At 34.9% G+C, this 12,533-nt stretch overlaps 1 protein-coding gene across 4 annotated transcripts in view; it reads right to left on the reverse strand.

Moving 5' to 3' along the window:
* LOC131150835 (E3 ubiquitin ligase PARAQUAT TOLERANCE 3-like) overlaps nt 1-12,533 on the reverse strand; it is a 52,445-nt gene that overhangs the window by 36,139 nt on the left and 3,773 nt on the right. For all 4 annotated transcript variants that reach the window (XR_009135616.1, XR_009135615.1, XM_058101831.1 and 1 more), the window contains exons 3-4: nt 2,572-2,647; nt 1,812-1,948 (exon numbers count right to left, since the gene is read on the reverse strand). Coding sequence is in view for 2 of the 4 variants with exons in the window: in XM_058101831.1 (XP_057957814.1) it covers nt 1,812-1,948; nt 2,572-2,647 (213 nt within the window). In the remaining 2 variants the exon portion in view is untranslated. The remainder of the gene's footprint in view (nt 1-1,811; nt 1,949-2,571; nt 2,648-12,533) is intronic.

The following is a 12,533-nucleotide window of genomic DNA, read 5'->3' on the forward strand; positions in this document are numbered from 1 at the left end:
ATCATCCCTCTATATTTTTTATTTGTTTTTTGACTTCCAGTGGGAGTCGCAAGCAAGCTTAAGAGAACTATGAGAGATTTTTTATGGTCTAGTTTGGGGGGTCGGGCGGAGGTTAGCAAGTCTAAAAAGGAGGGGATGTTGGGTCTTGATAACTTGATGTCTAAAAACACTGCTCTTTTAGCTAAATGGTTGTGGCTCTTCCCCTTGGAAGATAATTCCCTATAGCATAGAGTTATTTGTAGTAAGTTTGGGTTGGATGAGAATGGGTGGGATACCAATGTGAGCTTGAGATGTTCTTTGGGGAGTCCGTGGAGGTATATTTCCCATATTTACTCTATTTTTACCCATTGCACTAAAATTGTAGTGGGGAGGGGATCTCAGATTCATTTTTGAAAGACCCATGGCTCAGGGAAAATTCTTTTTCCATTTCTTTTCCGCATCTTTTTAGTTTGTGCTTTGAGCCAAACAAAGTTATTTGTTTCTTTGTGTATAATGGGAGGGGCTTTCAAGTCTCTTGGAATCTTCATTTCAAGAGACCTCTAAATGATAAGGATATGGTAAATTTGTCTTCTTTGTTGTTTGTAATGAAGAATTGCAAATTATCCTTGGGTAGGGATGTTTGTTCTTCGCATTTGGATCATTCAAGGGTATTTTCTTGTAAATCATTCTTTGAGTTTTTGACCTATTCAAATTATCCCGTTTGTCTTTATTCAGTTATATGAAAGGTTAAAGTTTCCTAAAAATGAATGCATCTACTTGGTTGGTTGTGGTTAAAAAAATTAATACCAATAACTTGCTGCAGATTAGAAGACCTTTGAAGGCTCTCCCTCTAGATGTTTGCATGCTCTGTTATAGAAATTCTGAAACAACCTCTAACCTCTTTTTGCATTGTGATTTTGCATGGAGGGGATTTGGAATAAATTGTTTGGTGTTATGGAAGAGAGTTGGGTCTGCTCCTATTCAGTTGAAAATTTGTTAATCACTTCTTTTGTCGGCTTTGGAATAAGGATAGGGCAGCTCCATGGAAGGGGGGTAAGTATGCAGTTTTATGGAGTCTTTGGTTGGAATGTAATGCGCAAATTTTTCTAGAAAGAAGTTGAATTCGTATTTGGTGCGGGAAAAGATTTCATTCTTGACTTCTTTATGGTGTATCGGGTTTGAAATTTTTAGAGAAGCTAGGTTTCAGGACTTCAATACGGAATAGAAGAATTGAATGGATTGATTTCTGTTTTTTTATTTTTTAGTTTTTCTCTGGTTTGTTCCAGATTATTTTTTTTGGAAGATGCCTTTTCTCCCCCTTGTAAATTCTCTCCCTCTTAATGAATTTCTTTTGATATAAAAAAAATTATTATTATTATTTGTTTTAATATCATGATTGTCATTGTAAAAAATACTACTAAAATTTTATTACAATTATAATAATATTTATGCACGAACATACAGGATATTATTATCATGTTACAGGTCTAGGGATATTTTGGTGAAATAAGGATTAGAATACACATGTAATACACAACACTCACCTTATATTCCCAAAATCCTCATGAGCAATCCATACAAAAATATACCAATGAGATAGTAATATTATTTCTGGACATAAGATATCCAGGAAAGTGAATCCAGATGAGCATTTAGGATAACACAAACCAAACACTACTTTAAACGTTTCAGTACTCAAAAGTTTTAGCCATGCAGTAAATCATACAAACACAAAAGCATATCTGGAATTTTATAAGATTGGAATTAATTGTGCACCCAAATTAAGAAACAGTTTTTTTTTTTCAAAAAATAAATAATCCAAGCAAAAATACCTAGGAACAACACTATTGGTGGTCTCACTGTTGATGCCATTCCTTGCATCAATTCCAACATCGGAATCAGAAAAGGTCACCTCAGGAACAGGGCACAAGTCAACCCCAAAGTCATCAAAATTGTCCACTTCCGTGTTCTGTAAAACAAGGTGGAAAAGTCTATCAAGAAGCAGAATGATGTGAAGGCTAGGACAAACACATAGGCAGTATAAAAGCTACAGACTAATTTGTGCTAGTATATCATCTGATTGCTTTAACATTATGAGCCAACTAAATACCAGCAGCATCAGAAGGTAGAAGATATTTTTCCCTTAACACAGCTTGTGAATAAACTGAAGCAAACCCAAAATCTCATCACTAGGGCCCTTCCCCATTTTGCATCTTTTAAATAGTTTCAACCAAAAAAATAAATAAATAAAAATACATGGTATGCTTGACTGAAAAAAGTACACCCCAATGAAGCTCTACTAAGATCTTTATATCAGATAGACATGAAAATGTTACTGCAAGAAAACTTCTCCTAAGACCAGTGTAAAGCTAAACAAACTTATTCCCATCAGTCGATATTTTTTTTAAAGACCGTCAGCATTCTGTAAAATTTGCATACAGCAGGAAGAGATGCAATAGTTTTGGCAAGATCAGTGTCTTTGAGCTCATAATTCTCAACTCCCAAGACCAGTTAAAAACTACATAATTTTATCGCCACCAGTTAATTTTTTTTTTTAAAAAATACAACCTGCACTCTGTAAAATTTGCGTACCGCGGGAAGAGATGCAATAGTTTTGGCAAGATCAGTGTCTTTGAGCCCAAAATTCTCAACTGAATCAATGCAAACCCTGCGCCAAAGTAAACTTTTTGAACAACCACAACTGCAGGAAAATTTGAAAAAACAACAAGGCAATGACAAAACTGCAGTTATCCACATGTACTTAACATGAAAACAAGATGCCCCCTCTCATAAAATAGCAAAACTATTAAATTAATAACCACATAAAACCAAGGAACTTCTTAGAATTCCAAAACAAGTTACATGGATCCTCCTGTACTAGGTTGTTATTTACAGATCACACCATCCTCCCCAGTTTTTCCCATCTCATATATAAGAGTCTTTATAATATTAAATCAGGTATATTCTGCCTATCAAAATTCTAAGAAGTTCACCTAATGTATGAGCAGGAAGTATAATTTTTTTTCCAAGGACAAGAATCACAAAAATAATAATAACAATAAATTGCTCAAATCTAAATACGACACAAATCTTTACAATTAAGCTAAAACAACTTGTCCTTCTAGCAAACTTCCAGGGAACTGTCCATCATGATTCTAACAGTGAGGGGTTGAGAAATACATCAAGATAGACATTCAACTAACAAACTATCTTCAAATATAAAATGATTCGCTTGAATAGTCGCAATTTGCAAAAAGATATTTTATAAAGAACATATCCTCATTATGAGAGTAGGCAGTCAAGTGAAGCTGAACAAATATTTCAATCAACTATACAGTAACCATTGTTTTAAAACCGTACTAGTGACCAACCCAATAGCTTTACCGGGTTGGTCCATCCAGTTAGACCTGTGGGTGAATCTAATAATTGAACCATGATATATATAAATAACTATACACACACACACACACATATATGTGAACAAGGCTGTATTACAAACACATATTAATAATAATAATAACAATAGTCAAACTAATATTAAATGATAGTGATAGGGGATTTAATTCAATTAACTTATGGTATAAGTCTTTGACAATAATAATAGTCAAACTAATATTAAATGATAGTAGGGGATTTAATTCAATTAACTTATGGTATAAGTCTTCTATCAATTCATAAATATATTTAAGAAATACAAGAAAGGATTTGATTCAATTAAAATTTTCTTTAGGTTGTCTTTGGGATAATGGATTTTAGATCTTGCATGGATTTGAAAGTTTAGACAAAATTATATACAATTTTGCACTTTATTTTGTTCAAATCCACACAAATCCAAATTTAAGCTGTCAAACATGGGCTTGGAGTAAAATAATTTAATTTTAATTTAATTAATTATACATATACACAGTATGCATGGAGTGGGTGTACAGCCATGTCACATCATGTACGCATGCATGGATGTGAGTGGCCTTGTCTAAATAGATGCTGTTGTAAAGAATTTAGAGACGTTTTTGTTCAGATATAAACACAATGGCAATTGCTCTATTGGCAAGAATCGCTATATAACCTTGGGCAAAGTCATGGGTTCAATCCTTTTTGAGTACACGTTCTCTTTTTTAATGTACTTATGAGAGATGCAGAGTCAACCTGGCCACACACCAGGTCTGACCGGGTTAAGCTGAGTTGACAGAGTCTGACCGGGTTGACCCCAGCTCTTCATATTTCCAGTTTGCAGCCCGCCCAGTAAAGGGACCCATCCCGGTCTTCTTCTTCTCTTCTTCTTCTCCTTCTTCTTCTTCTCCCTCTTCTTCTTCTAATTCTCTCAATTCTATTAATATATATAAATTCTAATACATGTCCTGCATCAGGAAATTCCTTTCTTTCCTTTCTTTTCCTTTCTTTTCTCCCAAAGACCCAAACAAATTCAAGGATTCTCGTTTCTTCAGACTTAAAATCATGAAAAAGCAATAAAGATTTTGTAGGTTGAGAAATCTTGTTTCTTCAATATTCTTGGATTTTAAATCTTGAATATAGATTAAAGAATTCTTGCAATCCCTCGTTACTTAAATATTCTTCGATTGATTTTTCGTTAGCAGCATCAAATTTCCTGCGGCAAAGAGGAGAATATAGCAGCCGAAGCCATAGAAAATCAAATTCTGGTCGACCCAAAAATTCAGATTCATTTTCCGACCGAACTCCTATTTGGGATAATTAAAGAATTCTAGCAATTCCTTGTCGCTTAAGTATTCTTCAATTGATTCTCGTTACCAGCATCAATATTCCTGCATCAAAGGGTATTTTTCAAGCAGTTGTCTTCACCTTTTTAGTTTCAGCCACCAATGAGATCTTCTCCTCTCTTGTTATTTCTTTTCTTATTACTGTTATTAAATTTTCCGACCGAACTCCTATTTGGGAAAATTAAAGAATTCTAGCAATTCCTTGTCGCTTAAGTATTCTTCAATTGATTCTCGTTACCAGCATCAATATTCCTGCATCAAAGGGTATTTTTCAAGCAGTTGTCTTCACCTTTTTAGTTTCAGCCACCAATGAGATCTTCTCCTCTCTTGTTATTTCTTTTCTTATTACTGTTATTAAATTTTTTATTTTTTTTTTCAATAGTTAGTTAGCTATGATGATTTTGTGTCTAGGATTTGTAGGCTTAATATTTGTTTTTTGTGTTAAGTGTGTTTTCATTTGCAAGTCTTGGAATATAACAAAATTTGTTTCTTTATTTTTTATTTTTTTTCAAAAAATACTACTCTGGGGATTTTAATCTAGCTTGGATGCACACTCAAAATTGTCTGCTTTAAAAAAAAAAAATTTAATGCATTGTATTGTGTGAGTAGTTTCTACTAGTTGTAGGGTGTAACTTAGAATACTGTTTTTGTAAAATAAGTTTGCTTAAAAAAAAACGCAAACGTGTACTTCGCATGTGTTACACAAAGTCTTTGTAGACACAGCCGGTCCCAAGCCTGAATAAAGGAGCAAAGTTGTGTTAAGTAGCTAACAGCCAATGTAAAACTTTTTAAGATCTTTTTATCATGAATTCTTATCAAAATCACCTAGATCAAGGGAATATACCAGGTCAGTATAAAAGGGAGAGGGTTAATAAGTTAGTACAAGAAACTAAGATAAGATTAGCAACTTGAAATATAGAGACTCTTACAGAAAAAGCATGGAAATAGTGGAAATAATGTTCAAAAGGAAAATAAATTTAGTTTGCCTTCAAGAGATGAAATGGGTGGGAGAGAGAGCCAAGAAAATTGAAAAATCACAATTTAAACTTTGGTGCACTAGTAAAGAGAAACATAAAAACGGCGTGGGTATTATTGTAGATAGAGACCTAAAAGATAATATGGTAGAAGTAAAAAGAATAGAGGATAGGATCATTACAATCAAGTTGGTTTTAGGCCTAGAGATAGTGAACACCATTAGTGCATATGCTCCCCAAATAGGCTCAGCAAAAATTCTGAAAAGACAATTTTGGGAAGATATGGATAGTATTTTACAAGGGATTTCAATGTCAAAAGATATTCATAGGAGTTTATTAGAATAATCACATTGGGAAGGATAATATAGGGTATGAGAGGATACATGGAGGCCATGGATATGGAGATAAAAATGAGTCCGGTGATTCAATCTTAGCTTTTTCCATGTCTTATGATTTGGCTATATTGAATACTTGCTTTATAAATAGAGAAGAACACTTAATGACTTTCAAGAGTGGGTACAATACAAGCCAAATAGATTTATTTTTAACTAAGAACAGGGACTGTCTATCTTGTAAGGATTGTAAAGTTGTCTCAAGTGAAAGTTTGGCTACACAACATAGAATCTTAGTATTAGATATACATATTAAAGAATGGAAGAGAAGGAGTAGCATAAATCAACACAAGAGGGTTAGGAGGTGGAACTTGAAGAGAGATAATATAGTAAAATTCAAAGATAAAATTAACAAAGAGTGTGATTGGACAATAGGGGATAAGGTTGATGCAAATACTGTTTGGAATAAAATGGTGAATTCTATCGCAAGGATAGCAAAAAAAGATTTAGGTCAGTCTAAAGGAAGATACTTGGGTAGTAAAGAAATTTGGTGGTGGAATCAAGAAGTCCAAGACAAAAAGAAATTGGTATAAGATTTGACAAATTATAGAATCATGGAAAATCTTGAAAAATATAAAGAAGCGGGAAAAAATTACAAAAAAAACTATCAATGAAGCTAAACATAGAGCTTATGATACTTTATATACTAAGCTAGATACAAAAGAAGGATAAAAAGACATTTATAGACTTGCTAGGGCTAGAGAAAGAAAATGCAAAGATTTAGGTTTTCTAAAATGTATAAAGGACAAGAATGATAATGTCCTGACTAGAGAAGAAGGCATAAAAGAAAGGTGGCGGAGATACTTTGATAAGTTGTTCAATAAAAACCAAAATGAAAAATTGAACTTGGAAGTGGCAAATGAAGAGAAGATTAAAAATAGGAGATTGATTCAAAAAATTAGAGTCCTTGAATTTAAGATGGCAGTAAAAAAGAAGAAAAGTGGGAAATCAATAGGACTAGATAAAATACTAATTGAAGTTTGTAAATGTTTAGGGGATGAAAGCATTATTTGGTTAACTAATCTATTCAATAATATTATAAAAACCAAGAAATGCCAGAAGAATGGAGGAAACATACGTTAGTACCTCTGTATAAAAACAAAGACGACATTCAAAACTGTAGTAACTATCATGGAATTAAGATTATGAGTCATACAATGAAATAATGGAAAAGGGTAATTAAACATAGAATGAGATTAGAAACAAAGATTTTAGAAAATCAATTTGGCTTTATGCCTAAGAGATCAACAATAGAAGTTATTTATCTTTGAAAAAAGTTTGATGAAAAATTTTTGGGAAAACAAGGATTGGCATATGGTTTTTATTGATCTAGAGAAAGCTTATGATAGAGTACCTAGGGAAGTGCTCTGGTGGGTATTAGAAAACAAGGGAGTTTGCAGTAGATATATGGCGGTCAGTAAGGATATGTATGATAGAGTAGTGACTAGTGTCAAGACCATAGGAGGAGAGTCTAGAGAGTTCCCAATCTCAATAGGTGTTCATCAAGGTTCTAATTTGAGTCCTTATCTTTTTATTTTAGTAATGGGTGAAATTATTAGGAATATCCAAGATGAGATCCCTCGGTACATGTTGTTTGCAAATGATTTCATGTTGATTGATGATAGGAGTGGAACGGAATCTAAGCTAGAACTTTGGAGAGTCACTTTAAATTCTAAAGGGTTTAGGATAAGTACGAATAAGATTGAATATACAAAATGTAATTTCAGTAATGTAAGGAATAGCAACAAAGAGAAGATTAAATTGGATAATCAAGAGATTAAAAGCACTGATACATTTAGATATTTTGAATCTATTATGCAAGGTGAATGGGAAATTGAAGAAGATATAGCATAGAATTAAGACACGTTGGGTAAAATGGAGGAGTGCTTCAGATGTGTAGTGTGACTGTAGAATACCCTTAAAATTAAAAGAAAAGTTTTATAAGACGGCTATAAGGTCAGCTATGCTTTATGATTCAGAATGTTGGGCAACTAAGAAACAGCATATACAAAGAATGAAAGTTCCTGAAATGCGTATGCTAAGGTGGCTAAGTAGTTTAACATTAAAAGATAAAGTAAGAAATGAATATATACGCAAAAATTTAGGCATAGCAAAGGTTGAAAATAAGATAAGGGAGGGGCGACTTAGATGGTTTGGGCATTTAAAACGCAAGCCTAGTAGAGCACCTATGAGGAGGAGTGAGTTAGTTATAGTTTCTGGCATGAAAAGGGTAGGGGTAAGCCTAAAATTACTTGGAATGAGGCAGTGAGGAAAGATTTAATAGCCCTTAATCAAGTAGAGGAAAATGCTCTAGATACAGTGAATTGGCGGAAAAGGATTCATGTAGCCGACCCCACCTCGTGGTACTGAAGGCTTGCTATTGTTGTTGTTGTTGTTTTTGTACTTGCATACTTCAATGTTATACAACTCATCAACCTTAGTATGCGCATTTCGGCCACTTTTACATTTTGAACGTGTTGTTTCTTAGTTGTCTATCATTTTGATCCTTAAAGCTTGGGGTCTTACAGTCATCCTATAGAACTTTCCTTTTAATTTTCATGGTATTCTCCAATCCCATAGCAGACCCGACACGCTTCTCCATTTTACCCAACTGACTTTGCCTCTATGTACCACATCCTCTTCAATTTCTCCCTACACTTGCATAATAGAACCAATATCGAAATCTACTAATGTTGTTGATTTCTTGATTATCAAGTTTAATCTTGTTTTCAATATTCCTCCTAACATGGCTGAAACTACATTTCATATATTTTGTCTTATTTCTACTTATCCTAAAACCTCTAGATGTTGCTCTCCAAAGTTCTACTTAGAGTCTAATCCACTCATACTTTCATCAATCAAAACAGTATCATCTGAAGACAACATACACCATGGGATCTTGTTTTGGATGCCTAGTAAGTTCAATCAACCACTAAAGCAAACTGCTAAGGACTTAAAGTAGAACCTTGATATAAAATTATTGTGATTCGAAATTTTCTAGACTCTCCTCCTGCAGCCCTAAAAATAGTCATTGCTCTATCATTCATATCCTTAATAACATCACCATATCTATTGCATACACCCTTCTTTTCTAAAAACCCACCATAGAACTTTTCTAGGTATTCTATCATATGTTTTCTCCAAGTCGATAAAAAACATATGCAAGTCCCTCTTCTTTTCCTTGAATTTTTCCGTTAATCTTTTTAGTAGGTAAATAGATTCTGTTGTCGATCTCCCGGCCATAAATCCAATATAATTCTCTGAGACCCCCATTTCTATTCATGTTCTTTGTTCAATTACCCTTTCCCACAGTTTAGTCGTATGATTCAAGTTTAATTCCGCAATAGTTAAGTGATATTTTGTTATAATTCAAAATTCATTTACATATCTGCAGCAAAACATACAAATGGTTGGTTAAAGACTCATGTGAATATATATATATATATATATACACACACACACATATACACACACATACGCATACACACACACACACACACACACACACACACATATATATACATATACATAGTACAAGTGCTGTAATTTTTATACAAATGCTACTAGTTGCTAATTTATCAGATGAATATTAGAAGAATTTATATTACTATTACAAAAAAGTATTACTCTTAAATATAAAGGGTATATTGTGGTGCGGGGAGGGGAGAGAGGGAGATGACAACAACAATAACAACATTGACTGCTGATGCAGGATGTATCGTGGCTACGTAGTTAGATGGCATATTCAAGTTTCAACACATATTCAGTACTTTTGTCCATGTTCATGTCAAGGCGGAGACTGGAGTCCTCCAGCTAAGGTGCTAGTTCCAAGTGACAAAAATTCATCTTGAGCAGCATGACTCACCAATGAAAATTGATTTTAGGTGTACAAGTCATTTTTTAATGGTCTAGAAGTGAGGAGATTGGCAGGGATTCTTGGGAATAATTTCTTCCACACATTTGCATAGATTGCTTTATGGTGTATGCTTTATACACCGCATGTACCCTAACTAACCCTTACCTTGAAATATAAAATATAAGTGAATTGCATGCAGAGTAGGAGAGGGATTGGGTAAGCCTTTTTTAAAACAATAAATGAAGATCTATTAAGAGAGGAAAAGGAGTTGACAACCTAAAAAAGGACAAGCAAAACTCGAGGGGGAAAAAAAAATCTAACCACAAATAAGAAACAACCTCATTAAACCATTGCCTTCATAATTCACTGAGCACTTCAAATTGCAAATTCACACAGTCTCTTCTTCAATTTCCTTTTACCCCCATCCATGCAAACTCCCTTACCTCCAGGACCAGATAGCCACAAATCCATCTCAAAGATCTCATCCAACAATTGTTGAGCTTCTAGTCCTTCCAATCACACTCATCTACTGGAATGGGCAAAACCCCATCCTTGCACGGCTGCTCCTTCCCCGTTCCATTATCCTCGATCATTAAAGTACCCTCTAAACCTTCCATTGGGAGATGGTGGCACGTACAATAAATCCCCAAGTAAATCCTATGTTTCAAAATCATAGCCACACTGTTCTCAAATATCATTCAAAAACAAATCATCCTGCATTTTCACTAATATCAACACTATCATTATCCGACCTATCACCCATTTTTCCTTCTCCTTACCGATGATACTCCTAACATTTGTACCTCCCCAAGGTTTCACAAGACAGTACTTTGAGGCTTGTTCCTTGCATCTTTTTCTGTTGCCCCAATAAAATTATCTCACTTGTCCAACTGGCATGTATAAACCATCTAGAAATTCCTTCCCTTACCAGTAGAATTGTCCCCATCATCAAAGAGTAGATGGATATCATTCATGCATCCTTCCTTTCTTGTACCTTAGTGTAAGACAAACAACCCCCCCCCCCCCACAAAAAAAAAAAAACTAAAAGCTATCATCAATGGCAGCTCCTGATCAAGCTCTCACTTTGACAGCAACCCTCTCAAACCAAAATACAAATGGACTAGGAGAGAGGTTACAGCAAGTAAAGATAAGAAGCAGAGTGGCTTGATAGCATGGGAGACGTGGAGAAGTATCGAGCCAGACAAGATTCTTTTCTTGCATGAGTAGCTTTTGTTGCTTTACTAACATTACCCCTAAAAGCTCGAGAAGGCTACACAGCAAGCTAGGAGCAAAGAAAAATAAAACATGAGCTTGGGATCCTCTTGGTGAGGATGCCAGCAACCTCAGATTGTGATGGGAGGTATCGTACAATTAAGTCCTAGCAGGAAATATTTTCACAATCAAAGTGGTAGTCAATCTGAAGCTGCTTGCACCAAGCGTGAAAAACAAAGTTTGCTATGAGACATGGAACTGAGGTTCTCACAAAATTAAAGTGGTGGATGAGAGAGAGAGGAAAAGCTCACAGAAGATTGTGCAGGACCCAAATTATCTCAACAGTGGTAAAGGCAAGAGCCTGATAGTCAGCCTCCTTGCTCGTAATTGCATCAACCAACAAGATTGAGGTTGGGGCCTAGAAAGACACAATATCCATGAGTGGAGCATCAGTTAGGGTCCCGACTCAATTGGTGTCTCAGTAGGAAATTAAAACAAAGTTCGTGGAAGATTGGGTACCATTACTACCATGCCAGGGATGACATACCTTTGAGGTAGTGAAGTGTGTGTTCACAGTTTCACAGTGACAAAGAGTAGGGCAACGCATATATTGGCAGACATAAATTACAGCAAAAGAGTAATGACAAGTAATGGTTGCAAATTAGGGGCACCCACAACACTACAATAAAATAGGACATCAGGCATGGGATCATTTATAAACTAGATAAATGGGAACTATCCACAGCTGGAGAGGGGATGAGTTTGGCACCATCTATGTGGATGCACAAGTATAGGCCAAAATAAGGGAAGTGACCTTAAAAAGAAATATGTGAGATCAAAGGTCTTTAAGCAAACATTTGGTGTCCAAAGAATGGACAAACAGTTGAAACTAGTTGGAGTCACTGCCTGCAACTATGATATCATTGATAGGCCTAAAATCATAGTGGAGTATCCAAGTGCTAAATGAACAATGATCAGTCAAAAGAGGAATTCTTGAAGCCCAGTTAGGAAAGATGGTTATGTAGCTTATAAAACGACACGCAAAGGACCTGGTAAAGGCAATTGAGAGATTTGTCGAGACGGTAAATCGACTACAGGGCTCTTTGCTAATGAATTTTGCCAGTTGGTGCACATGCATACTTCTTCATACAATTCACAGTTGAGAAAAAGGCAATACTGATGTCAATTTGCTTCACATACCAATTCTGAGACAGGGAAAGACAGAGCACATTGACGAATGCATACTTCTTTAGACAATTCACCTTTAAGAAAAAGCATTTTTGAGGTAAATTTGCTTCAAATACCAGTTCTGAAACAGGGCAAGAGAGAGCATCATTCAATGGCGGTTAGTTTCGCCACTAGATTGGAAGTATGAAAAAAATCA

This window comes from Malania oleifera, chromosome 3 (assembly GCF_029873635.1).
Source record: "Malania oleifera isolate guangnan ecotype guangnan chromosome 3, ASM2987363v1, whole genome shotgun sequence".
In the NCBI taxonomy this organism is placed as follows: Eukaryota; Viridiplantae; Streptophyta; class Magnoliopsida; order Santalales; family Ximeniaceae; genus Malania; species Malania oleifera.